A 13167-nucleotide genomic window follows, 5' to 3' on the forward strand; every position below is an offset into this window, starting at 1 on the left:
GTGTCATTTCGCCCAAAAGGCACGCCGCCTCCAGGCCCAATTAAAAAGGTAGAACCCGACGGTCTCATAGCTCCTCTTCATGTATGAAACACTGACTGAAGAGTTTGCGCCGTATCGATCAGATGGCAGGCAAGCAGCTACGATGTCGTGTTGCCCAAGACGGCCCACGACGTGTGATTAGTGTCTCCTGGGGAAACTACTGGACACTTGTGTTTGATATCAAACAGCAAGCACACCGCTATAAGCTCTTTCTGCGACGCACATGCCACACCTACTGTGTAGTCTTCGGAGATTAGTTTTTTTACATACAAAGTATAGCCCTTGATATTTGCTAGAGATTAAGCTTGCCAAGTGTCGATTATTTGTAGGATAGATGAACGTATGCACGGTCGGATTCCGCTGTTGTAGTATTCGAAATCAGACTCTTCGAAAGACGCTAGGACATCTACCTCTGGATCACCTACATCGTTCCAATACCATTTGAAACTTATTTTATGCCCAAAATAACGGCATCGCGATCTTTCAACTACACCGCACTAATTTCGGACAAGATTCTGCGAAACCTCGAGGGTAGGCTGCATCTCGTTATCTGGCCAAGTTGTTGAAATCCCAACCTTCAAGGTGCTTCACCTTTGTAAGCTCCATCTTTGCTTCTCTTTGGCAATCCACGCTCACCTGGTAGTCTGTAATTTCCTCCAGTATATCGAAGAAGTCGTCCACTCGATCCGCAAGGCGTAGATAATATTCCTTCTCCGGATGACTGTGAGATGCAAGTTCTCTCGATTAAGAAGAAGTTTTACAGCTGGGTTAGCTTTGTGCGTCTCTGGGGCTTCTTGAATATATTTGGGCTGGAGAAGGCATTCTGAGCTGAATCAGTCGTGGTTGTCCTTCTCCAGAGACGAACGTACGATATGTAGCAAAGCGCTCGTCCCATCAACTATCCAGCCTCGCTCGTCTTCTTCGTCCCACAGCACCACGATTTTCTCATGGATCAACTTGAGCTTTGGCGTTTTGTGAGCGGGTGTATGTCCGTGTCCGGTGCTGAATGGAACACCGCCAGTGACCAGCTACTACATGGGAGCACTTTCTCAAGAAGACAGCCAGCGTGAGATGGTGGGAGTCGGGATGGCTTTATTGCGTGATTGGCATCTGCGGATCCTATGGTACAGCACCTGTTAGCTCATAAGAGCCTTGTATTTCCCCATGGCAGCTTACCAGCGGAGCATGCAGCTTCTGCACACCACCCAAGAACATGTCGTGTCTTTTCCAATTCAAATACGCCAAGAGTTGTCCAGGTAGGACATATGGTTTCCGTTTTGGTTATATACCAATTGCCAGATCATCGTGACTCCGTTACGTTTTATTAGAACGAGAATGGTTAAAAACCACCTGATAAAGGGCTTGCTATCAAATGTATTTACCCGTCGGATTTGACCAAGACCTGCCATTATACTAAACGAAATCTTAAGACCAGCATTAGTCTATAGCCGTCCCGGTATCGGATAATCTCTAAAGGCAGTTGGACTTCTGAATAGGTTGCAATTACGTTTAGTGGATCTTCCAGACCTCTGAGCCGATGACTAATTTTCTTGTCTAGGGACATCTGCTTGAAATCATGGGCATGGACACTAGGAAGTCCTTCCACTTCTGCAGAATGCGGTTCCTGGAAGTTTCCCTGGGGAACGAGACCGCGTCAATATAAAGTTGCAAGCTAAGGAACTGGTCGGATACGTCTAATCGAATATAAGAAACTCCCCTTCAATGCTTGTGAATAAAAAGCATAACGTCGCGATACATCTGAGTAAATCGTTCTGTTGGGGCCCACACTGTCAGGTGTGAGGCACCATATCACTGTTGCTACGCTGGCACCTTCTAGCTAGCTCTTTTCCTGACACACATGATAAAGCTTTTGACTTCTTTTAGCTCTCTTATAATACAACCTGTCAGTTGCATCACGAGCTCTTGGGACCTCGCTGTAGCTCTCTTCCGCGGTCCGTCACACGTGCTGCCATCGTCAGCAACCGTAAGACCTCTCTCGTAGACACTGCGCCCGGGATGAGTCTTATACGATACGGATGCGTAACCTGAACTAGTAGGCTGTGTGATATGACTTGGATTGAGTCGCTTGTCATGTTCTTTTGGAAGTTTTGCTGAGCATTAGATTCCGTTAGACTACCCAGCTCCTCGGCAGGAAGCTTAGGGGCTCAAGGACCAGATCGTCTAAAAGTACATCATCTCCCCCAATTGCATTCAGGATCATTTATTGCACATTTCCCATAAATTGCCTGTAAAGAAACAGCCATCAATATCGCCCAAGATGGAGGAGCCTGATGCTATATCTCGAACCATGTTAGATCGCATCCTTCAGCTTCCTGGAAGCTGGGGGCCATGTGAACTCCGCTGCCAGGTTCTTGCCACACGATTAGAGTGTTTAAGGCGAACCCGAGGAGTAGTCGGTCATTTAATCTTCGCGCAACCAAAAGCGGCCACAGCGTCCGATCTGCGCAATGAAATGGACAGCAATGTTGATATACATACATTCACAAAGGCTGCGGCGCAAAACCCCGTTCCACGATCAAACCAGGCATTGTCGCGCAACTCGTAGACATCGACGCGCTTGTCCCTCGCTTAATAAGATCTCTGCTGTGCCTCCGTGGCAAGTGGTTCGGGACGTAGCCAAGTCTGAGGGAGATTCAACAGCTGTCGTGATCGAACGCTCATATACCGATACCGAACTGTCGGGGCTGATGATTTAGAATCGTAAATGGCTACCCAGATGGTAGGAGCCCGCTTCTATGTTTGGGTCATTGCTCCGTCGAGACCAGGGCTGATGGGTTTTGGGAGCAGGGTCCGTTTCCTGCGATCTTGGTAAGTTGCTGCACAAATGTTTATTCGGAATGTGTACGCCTTAAATGCTAGCTGCAAATGTCCAAGGCGACCAGCCGATGAGCCGACGAGCCGACAAGCATTGTCCATGGGCAATCCTAACAGCAACACAGGAGCCCTGGCTGTTATTTTGTCCCTAGATGACGACTTGGTATAAATTCGCCTTGGAAGACGTCCCTTGGTCACTGACAACAAAGGCCAAACAGGGACAGAGATGATTGTAGTCGAACGAGTCATCGGAACCCCGCACAAGCATGCATAAAAAAGAAAAAGCAAAAGAAAAAGCAAAAGAAAAATGTTATTCTGCGGGGCGGCGAAGTGACCAGGCATGGTTGAGTCTCTGCTGGAGGTCACAAGACGTCAATCAATTGATCTTTTTGTCTGCGTCTGCATTGCCGTCTCTTTATGCAATACATTGACATTCCATGGTGACAGTCAGTTTTTCAACTTGGGTCAGCGATTGGAGTCTTTTTGGACTCAACACTGGCCAGCTCCTTTCTTGCTTTCTCTATGCCACGTCTTGTGAATTGAGCTTGAAACAGGGCGCAGGCGCCAGCTGGTGATGGCAGAAAGACTTCTTCCAGCTAGGTGGATCAAGATCAACAGGAGCCCAGATGGTAAAACGCGGAACGTTGGGAGCGCATCGTAGCCAATACCTTGTCGGTATTGGTGTCAATATGGGCATGCAATGCTGAGTAGGAGAGTGCCGGTGTCGGTTGCGTTGTGCTGCTGTTTTGGACAATGAACTTTTCTGGTTACCTTGAAGCTCGACAATTGCCTGGTTCAATAAGACATGAGGAACGACAGAAATAATATCTGACTTGAAAGTCCTCCGGGTTGGTGAATTCGTTATCTCTTCCATTTCTTTTGTAGAAAGATGTACTGACTGCACCGGGCTTGGTCCGATGAAGGATAAGAAACCCATGCCAGGTGTTGTTCCCGACCACAATCATGGCTCTCACGAAGCTATTTCGTTCTTTGTCGGTACCAATATAAGTTTTTGCATGACTCATATCCCAGCATTGCCAACTATACTCGGGAACATTACAAGATCTCAACATGTGAGGCGCGCGACAGGGTGAATCCGCCTCCTTGACTGAAGAAACGGAACAGTTCAGTCAGTTGGCCAACAACAAGCTGCATTTGAGAGCCTTCACGGCGCACGGCTTGTAAATTTGCGTCCCCATGCATACCCTTGTTGCCTGTGCATATATGTGCATCTCGATCTCCGTCACTTACAGTCAGCCGGACAAGGGTAGTAGAGACAACGCACACTGCGGGAGACTGCCACCGTAAATTGGGACTTGGCACAGATGCAGCAAGTGCAAAAAGCATACATTTCCATGAAAATATAGCTGTTGGCTTTTTCGACAACCTGGAATCAAAAGAACATGAAGTCTGTCGATATCGGCAAAGTGGGGAGGGGGGACCTCAACATGGCAACATCCCATGAGCATTATACCAAAAGTTCCATGCACCAACACTTATTTCTACTGAAGCTGTGAATGCCTCTAATTGTGAAGAGAGTCGGGTATCAGGCATCTTTGCGAGCTCCAGTGACATTCCCTGCTATTGCAAGCGTCGGATACGCCGAGACAACCAACCTTGGGCTTGCTCTCGCCGTCCGCGTTTAGCCAAAGGGGCCATGCTAAACGGCATTATCCATTAAACTCTTTTCGCATCGGCAAAAAGTGCTCTTTCCGCTAGCAATAGCAAAGAAGTGTGAAAATCGAAGGCACTATCCTGCCGGAGGCTGCAGGTCAGGCACATTAGCGCCTTTGCGGTCATTGGTCTTGGATGCTGGAGGCTTGAGGATCCTTGAGCAGGGAGGGATGTTTGTGGAAACCAGACACTCAGAAAATATTGCATGGGGTACGGAGTATACCTCAGAGCTTTTGGGGGTGAGGGGGAAGCGGCACGGCATCAGGGAGCCCGGCACGGGATATGTAGCAGGTGGACGAAGTTGAACATGAGTACCAGGCTCTGTTGATGTATCGTGTTTTCGATAAGTCTGCAGCGGGAATTAGCTCAGGGCGCCTCGCCAGCCACGATTTCCGCCGGCAGAGCTCCCTCCAATGAACTTTCTTCACACGGAGAAAGCTCCAGTGCTGTTCCGGCCCGAATGGCATTCGAGCCTTGTGAGAGGTCCCGTGAGTGAAAAATAATGCTGTATTATATCTGCTCTCGGCGGATCGGTGGGAGCTGCAAAATGAGAGCTATCATACGGACGGCGTGGCTAGCCCGTGGGCATTACGTCGGTTATAGTCTCTGGCAAAAGCATTTGCTGTTAACAAGTACACTGACAAAATAGTGTTATCATATGACCGCAGCACCCAGGTACCTGGCCTGGTAAAATACCTAGGTACGTTTTGCCTCTTCCTATCGCTGTTGGTGACGTATGGGTGAACGTTGAAGCTTAGACTAGAACATGGCCCCGACACTTCATTGTTGGGCTGCCATGTCCCGAGTTGTTTCACTTCTATACGAGGGCCGGTATCGACATGGAGAGGTCATTTATTCATTCATTAACGGAATCAAGCTTGACGGACTGTGCTTCAAGTTGATGAAATCGGCGCGTTACGAAGGAAAAAGCATACTTGGGACATTTTGGTCTCTGGACTCTGGACTCGAAGGGCATGTGACCAAAAACGTGTCGTGGTGAGATGCTTGCAGTTGAAAAAAGCGCCAGGCTTTAAAAATGTTGAGCAAGATAAAATTGAGATGCCCTGCAGTCACCGCCAGTGCCTCCTTCCGTCCATGGTCTGTTGCAGCTTGCGCGCTCCTGCCCCTGTCAACATGAATGCCCCCTGGGGCCCCATCATCCCGAATCTTGCCATGGGCCTTGTGCACTTCGGAATTCCGGGCTCCTTTCAACATGAAATCAACACATTGACCATCCAGCATCAAGATGCCAAAAATTCGACTTCAGGAGGCATTGGCTCTGGCTACACGGTTCCAGAAGATGCCGTCGCCAGGGCAGCCTCCGGCCTGCATCGCTTGCCATTTCGGTTCGTGGATGTACTCCGTACGGAGTAGGTGGATTGGAGACGCAAGGCTTCGATGGCGATCGACTTTGGCACCCACCCATCTCCAGATTGACACCTCACCACTCACACTACAGCGCAGATGGGCACGCCACTGGTTGATCAATGCTACCACGTCACCCACCCATGGGTCACGGTTTGCAGGGTCTCCCGAGTTGAGGCCAGGGCCTCAGCAGCCTCGAAATCATTGGCCTCCTGTCGTGGCCAGCCAGTCCAACAGCCAGTCCACCGGTATCCTTCGGCGCTTGGGGGGCACCCGCATCTTCCTCTGTCGACTCGACTCGACGTGCGGTGTTGGTCAAGTCCACGGTAAACCTCTCAACCCGTCTGCTACTGGAGCCACCTTTTCCTTCCCTTTCTGCTTTCTGGTGAAGTCTTGGGGCTTTAACCGCAACCTTGCCCTTGTACCACAAGTCCTGTGCTTGTTCCAAGTCAAGCCCCAAGCCTCGCCCTCAGTGCACCGAGTTCGCCTTCGCTTTCTCGCTTGCATCTACGGAGTAATCGCGTCTATCTTGGCCGGAGTAGCCCTTACTGGGGAAGGGGACCGAATATCGTTGCCACTCTTGATGAGCAACCGCAACAGAAACGACCAACGCCGCTCTCCGAACCCGCATACATCCTCCTGCGCTTGAGCAACCCGGAGGCGCCTGTTCTCGACCAGACCCTCGTTCCTGTTTTTGATCCCTGCCCGTTGACAGTTTTCCTTGTCCACTCGAGAGCCCAGTCCCATGGGTCCAAACCGCCCAAAGTGTCCAACAGGGCTCTCTCCGAGAACCACTTGGGCTTGAACACCCCTGCTGCATCTTTGCAGCTTGGCTCTGTCATTTTTTGATCGCTCCTCTTTTTTTTTCTGGCGCTTTCTCGCAAATCTTTGTTGGAAATTGTCAGTCCTTTCACCCGTGATATGGCACGATTTTGCTAGCTATTAACTAGCTTAGGCCGGATAGCTTTTGCGCTCAATCAGGAGATTCGATCCTTGGCACTACGGTTCTGGTGGCCAGCGGTCTAAACTCTACAGCCCTTATTAAAGCTCGAACCCCTGCCTCAATCACGAGACCATCCTCTCAAAATCCTGGGCAAAGCTACCCAGTCTTACAGTACCGCGAACAATCTTGACTTGGAAATAACTCGTTGGAAAAAAAAATATATCGACGCAAAGCAACTGGCTCTTGTTCGACTCGGGACGTTCCAGTTGCCAGATTGCCACCCATTTTCCAAGGTCGCATCGGATCAGCATAGTTCAGCCTCATCTCATCTCATCTCACCTGCCAACACCGCACACCAATTGCCCGTCAGTGTCCAGGGTCGTGAGTCGTGACAAACATCAACATGACACAACACCCAACCCTCAAGGCAACGTACGCCTCTAGGGCTCAAACGGCCACTCACCCGCTCAATGCCTACCTTTTCAAGCTCATGGATCTGAAGGCGTCCAATCTATGTTTGAGCGCGGATGTCACCACCGCCAGAGAGCTTATCTACGTTGCGGACAAACTTGGCCCGTCCATTGTCGTTCTCAAGACACACTATGACATGGTCTCTGGATGGGATTTCCACCCTCAAACCGGCACCGGCGCAAAATTGGCTTCATTGGCTCGTCGTCATGGATTCTTGATCTTTGAGGACCGCAAGTTTGGTGATATCGGCAATACTGTGGAAATGCAGTATATTGGCGGCTCAGCTCGAATTATTGAGTGGGCGCATATCGTCAACGTGAACATGGTACCTGGAAAGGCTTCGGTGACCTCGTTAGAAAACGCTGCCACTCGATGGTTCGAGCGATATCCTTACGAGGTCAAGACGTCGGTCTCCGTAGGCACTCCTACCGCAGAGGAGTTTGAGGACCACGATATAGGCTCTAGTGGTCGCGACGACGCCAATGACAGCGTGCCTAGACGGACAGATGACGGACGAAAGGGGAGCATTGTCTCGGTTACTACAGTGACGCAACAATATGAGCCTGTGAACTCGCCACGACTGACTAAAAACATGGCTGGTGATGACGAAGTCCTCTTTGCCGGTATCGAAGAAGCGCCCATGACCCGAGGATTACTTATTCTAGCACAAATGTCATCGGCAGGCAACTTTATGAACAAGGAGTACACACAAGCATGCGTGGAAGCTGCCAGAGAACACAGAGACTTCGTCATGGGATTTGTTTCACAAGAGGCTCTCAACACACAAGTCGACGACCAATTTATCCACATGACGCCTGGTTGTCAGCTGCCGCCCCAGGACGAGGACCAGGACGGATCCGTCCAAGGCGATGGCAAGGGTCAGCAATACAATACACCTCAGAAGATCATCGGCATTGCCGGAGCAGATATCGTTATTGTCGGTCGCGGCATCCTCAAGGCAAGCGACCCCGAGGGCGAGGCAGAACGATACCGCTCGGCAGCATGGAAGGCATACACGGAAAGGGTTCGCTGAATGCAACGGTAGGAAGCGGCTTCCCAGAGCGTCGTATCGACGTACAGGAGGAAATGTTACCTTGATTTGTCAATTTTACATACTTTTAATTCCTTCATAGTCTATGCAAAAAGTGGGACAGTGGTGTTTATGTTGGGTAGCAAAGTGGGTTCAATATTGGGCGAATGTTTTACTCGGTTGGACACAAGAATATGAGATGGGTCTGGAGGAAGATGAGGAACGAGACAAGGGAATAGTGACCCGATTGGAGAATCGAATGGAACAGATCTTAGTTGAGGGATGCTACCAGGGATGCGCAGAGGGAGAACAACGTTGGAGTACTTGGCTTATGTTTTTTTACGAATATTGTCTTTCTGAACAGCGTTTGCCGAGACACTTTGCTCTGCAACTACAGAGCTAGCATGAATTGCCCTATTCAAACTGGTCCGATCTGCCGATGCAGTCGGAAATTTTACGTGGGCTGCGACATGGCACCACTCGGCATCTCTCCACATTTTCGTTTCGGCTCGCGTGATGTGCGAAAGTCGTCAAGCTGCATCTTGTGAGTCTCCCGCAGCCAGCCTCGGTCTCGGTAGTCCCCCACACCTCACACCCCGTCAACATCGAAAGGAGTACTCCGTAGGCAACAGCGCCAAACCAGAAGCGCTGAAAACGAGCTGGTGGGCGCCTGAATGGCCTAGATGTGGTGGTTGTGGCGTGGGTGGCATGCAGGAGCCTGGTTCCATTGCGGATAGCTTGGTAACTACAGCTTCATGGTTAACTAACTGGTGGGCACATGAACCACCAGTTGACATCCAGATGTCGAATGCTGGCCGAATGCTGGCCGAATGTTGGCCCGGAGCCCCTCACTGTTAACTCCGGCCCCACCAACCGGTAGCGACAATCTGACTTTCAGCTTGGATGGGCAACGGTGACGGTTGACATGTCACCTCAACTCAATTTCGACTTCGATGTACGTACGTCATGGCCGGCTTCACACCGTACATGTTCAACGCAGAAGCTGCATCTTTGAACCGATAGTTCTTCGAAAGTTGCCACCAGACAGGAAGGCACCGGCTGGTAGAAATCTTGAGATTACTTGCACGTTGATGGCCTGGCTTGGCTCCTGACTGAGTGGTGAGGTATCGTCAGTTTGCGTACAGAGACGATCCAAGCCATGAGCGATTCGATGCTCGAGACAGAGGCGCCAGCGCCGTCCGGAAAGGGCCCTCCCAAGAAGAGGAGGAGGATTGTTGTGTCGTGTACGGAGTGTCACAGGAGGAAGCAAAAGGTACTCCGTCAACGCCTTCAGAGAACCCAACCATGGCGAATTTCACCTAGTCACTGCATATCCTATCATGACACTAAACACTAACATAGCCAGTGTGACCGAGAACTTCCTTGCGCAAACTGCCGCTCTAGAAACCGTGAAACATTCTGCTCTTACGACCCAAGTGCCCGTACATTCGACAACGGGAACACCACCACCACCACCACCACCACCAACAACAACAACTACTACTACTACTACAACAACAACGACAGCCTCGTCACCAAGATATCACCATCCACCCAACTGCCCCAAATCTCGGCATCTTCAACGCCCCTGGAAATCACAGAACCGCTCTCTACCATGGCCGCAACATGGGGATACGGCCAAACTGGAGCATCGACCATCTCCTTTCTCAAAAAAATCGAAACGGCCCCCTCATCCGACGACCAATCTTCACTCTCTACCCTCTCATCAGCCTGCACTTCCCGCGAAGACTCCTTTGCTGTGCGCGAAAGGTACAAGGACCTCATACGGCATCTCCCCGCCAAGGTCTTCATCGACAAGCTCGTGGCCATGTGTATGCGCGAATTTAACTGGCAGTACTACTTTGTCGACCCGGACATTTTCTTCGCCCAACTCCAGCAGTGGAATAATCTCCCGTTTAGTATATTCTCCACCGAAGGACCGCGGGGTATTTCTCCTGGCTTGAGGGTTTTCCCGGCCGTCTTGTTTCAAATGATTGCTGCGGCCTTACTGGTTCTTCCGGACGGCGAGGAAGAGGAGTTTGTGACGTTGAAGTATGCCGCCAATATGACTTTTGAGGACTTGGCGTGTGATTACAGTGCTAGCGGGGCGGAAATTGTGGGATTGTTTGGGAAGAAGGGGTTGAGTGTTACGACGGTCCAGGCCGAGTTTCTGAGAGCTTGCTTCTTGAAATATACTGCTAATGTTACTGAGTCGGTTAGACACCCACCTCCCCTCTTCCCTCTTCCTCCCTGTTGAGCGTTTTGACCTGTTTTTGTAAGTTCAAGATTAACGAATGGCGTAGTGGCACATGATTGGAATTGCTATCAGAGATGCTCAAGAGTTGGGCATGCATCGGGATAGCCTCGATCCTAAGCCCACAGAAACAAGTTTGGAGAGCGTTATTGAGAATCAGTGGCTTATCGAGAGACGGCGCAAGATGTACATGATTCTCGCGATGTGGTATGTTGCCGGCCTGTCCACTTCCCCCTCCTCCCCTCTCCCTTGTAACAAACAAAACAGCTGCTGACAACTCAGGGATATCAACATGTCTCTAATACTAGGCCGACCCGGTACCGTGGACTGGCGCCACAGCCTCCCATCCCTGCCGATCGACACTCCAGTGCCATCCAACCGCTCGAATACTCCTATCGCCCCTCGAAATCCGGAAAAGGACCCTCCTACTGCTTTGACTCGTTGCCTTTGGTTGCACGAAATATGTTTGCCCCTACGAGACATCCAGGACCTCGAACATGAAGGTCCCTACCCGAAGGATTTCTCCAAAATCGACACAGTTCACCAGAAAATCATGCGTATCCATGATTCAACGCCTGCTATATTCAGGCTGAAAAATGCTGACACTCGTTGGGATAACGACCCCGAGGTGGAGGGGTGGATAGGGGGGACGCGATACTACTTCTACCTCATTCACAATTTCACTCTGATGGCCTTGCATCGACCATACCTGTTCCATAGGAAGGAGAGTAGGTCGGAGGCATTAACAGCCGGTTTGGCCATGTTGGAGATGCAGAGATCAATGTTTGAGGGTCTACCTTCTACATCCTGGAGAAAGTAAGTTGTGCCGGTGAAGAGTTTCACACGCGAACGTGGTCGAGTGAAGAAGAAGCCGCGAAATGCTAACGAGCCCTAGTTTTATGCTCTTCTTTGGAACATTTGACGCCATCGTCCTCGTTGCCTCTGTATACATCCTCTTTCCACACGACCACCCAGAACACAGGCAACTATCCGTCCAACACATCCACTGGGCCATAGAGCGTTTTGCGACAATGCAGCATCGCAATCCACTCGCCAAGGCCGCACAGGGTGTTCTTCGTGCCATTTTGGGCAAATTCACAAAGGCGCTTGCTCAATCAGCTTCGCCTTCCAAGACTTCCGACACGCCATCCTCCACTAGGGGACCTTCGGACCATACGCCTGCCAGCGGGTCTGCGAGACTGGACACAAACACAAACCCAGTACCTGTCTGGCCAGCTAGTTCACTCCCAGGCACAAGCATGGCGAAGAGCGCAGTCGAGGGTCAAGATGTGGGAAACGCCAGGCAAGACATGCCGGGGGAAACGTGGCTGTCACCCAGCGAATGGGCCTTTGCGCCAGATGGTCTGTCGAATATCATGCCGACGTTTGCTACTTCAGATTTGATATATAATGACCTGACGGCGGTGCAGGATGGCGGCGGTATAATGGCGGCTGCGGAGATGGGTCCCGGCGAAAGGGGCGCGCCGGAGTGGCAGTTTGGAGGGGACATAGCCGATGGTACGCTTTGGCAGGTGTTGAACCAGTTTCAGCCCAGATGATGGCATGCATAGAGCGGGAGAGCGGCAGTTAAAAACTGCGGGCCGTGGTTACAAGGGCTGCATCGGGCGGCTTTCTGCGGTTTTGGACATTACTGGCGAGGGTTGCATGTTCCTCCTACCTTGGTCATGATTGGGAAATAACATCTCTCATTATTCTCTGGGGGAAGGAAGTGCTGTCGTGGGTATAGGGCTCGGACGCAATTTGATAGGATGGCAATCTCGACATACTCGGGTATGCGTCAAGAAATTACTCAGGTGGCTGCCGGCAACCAACCGCGGTGTTTGCGGAGGTGAAGATGAAACGTACGGCAAGATGCCAAGGATCTGACTTCCAATATAGGCGCTCACCTTGGCTCTTCGCTTTCCTATGCAACAAGATTGTTCCCAAGTGCCGTGGCGGTGTTTGTACGCCTCCTAAGCCATCGGGGGCTATGCTGCATGCAACTCCAGGGCCTGGTATCCCGACCGAAGAGCGATGCGATGGGCTTCTCCGAGTATTTCTCGGCGATGTTCTTCGTGATCACCCAGTGTTCACGGGATCCACTAACTGGTCAATGACGCTTGATGTACTTTGACGGCGTCCAAGGTGCGACGGGCGCTTGCAAGAGCGTCACCCTGGACATGCAACGCTTGTGTGCTGGCGAGCGCTTCCCAGACACATCAAATCCGGCCCACCACAACCCAACGCGAGAACAACGACAGCTCCGAAAGGGTGCAAAGCCCCATGCAGTCAGCTGCAGACAACGACGATGTAAAAAAGAATGCGACAACACGCATCACCCATGTCGCGAATTCAAATTCTGCACGTCAACGACTGGGGCCCCATGAAGCGGTCAAGGGAACAATGACGCATGAACGTCAAGGCAACGCCAAGAAGCAACCGAACAGGGCACAATGAGAAAGACCAGCCAGTTGCCCCCCGATCGAAACACCAGAGTTACACGGAAGGTAGCGACGTGTGAAAGCAGGGGGCGACAAACGTCAGGCTCGTTTGGTA

General features: G+C 51.0%; 3 protein-coding genes across 4 annotated transcripts; 2 read left to right on the forward strand and 1 right to left on the reverse strand.

Annotated features, from left to right (window-relative positions):
• Window positions 1-5463: 5463 nt before the first annotated feature.
• J3458_021909 (uncharacterized protein) lies at window positions 5464-5790 on the reverse strand (the record flags this gene model as incomplete). Its single annotated transcript, XM_066122826.1, has 1 exon — window positions 5464-5790. One exon carries the CDS (start codon window positions 5788-5790, stop codon window positions 5464-5466), a length of 327 nt encoding a protein of 108 aa, XP_065972046.1.
• A 1469-nt stretch (window positions 5791-7259) lies between these two features.
• Window positions 7260-8360, forward strand: URA3_4 (orotidine 5'-phosphate decarboxylase; the record flags this gene model as incomplete). The annotated part of the gene is made up of 1 exon (XM_007815386.1): window positions 7260-8360. The coding sequence occupies one exon, from the start codon at window positions 7260-7262 to the stop codon at window positions 8358-8360; it is 1101 nt and encodes a 366-aa protein (XP_007813577.1).
• Window positions 8361-9210: 850 nt separating this feature from the next.
• On the forward strand, window positions 9211-13101 carry J3458_021911 (uncharacterized protein). 2 transcript variants are annotated; one of them, XM_007815385.2, is made up of 5 exons: window positions 9211-9630; window positions 9724-10572; window positions 10661-10818; window positions 10894-11427; window positions 11507-13101. In XM_007815385.2, the coding sequence occupies exons 1-5, from the start codon at window positions 9517-9519 to the stop codon at window positions 12168-12170; spliced, it is 2319 nt and encodes a 772-aa protein (XP_007813576.2). In that variant the 5' UTR covers window positions 9211-9516; the 3' UTR covers window positions 12171-13101. The 2 variants fall into 2 exon arrangements, with proteins under 2 accessions (XP_007813576.2, XP_065972047.1); XM_066122827.1 differs by having other exon boundaries at window positions 9211-10572.
• Window positions 13102-13167: the final 66 nt, after the last annotated feature.

This window comes from Metarhizium acridum, assembly GCF_019434415.1.
Source record: "Metarhizium acridum strain ARSEF 324 chromosome Unknown scaffold_587, whole genome shotgun sequence".
Classification (NCBI taxonomy): Eukaryota; Fungi; Ascomycota; class Sordariomycetes; order Hypocreales; family Clavicipitaceae; genus Metarhizium; species Metarhizium acridum.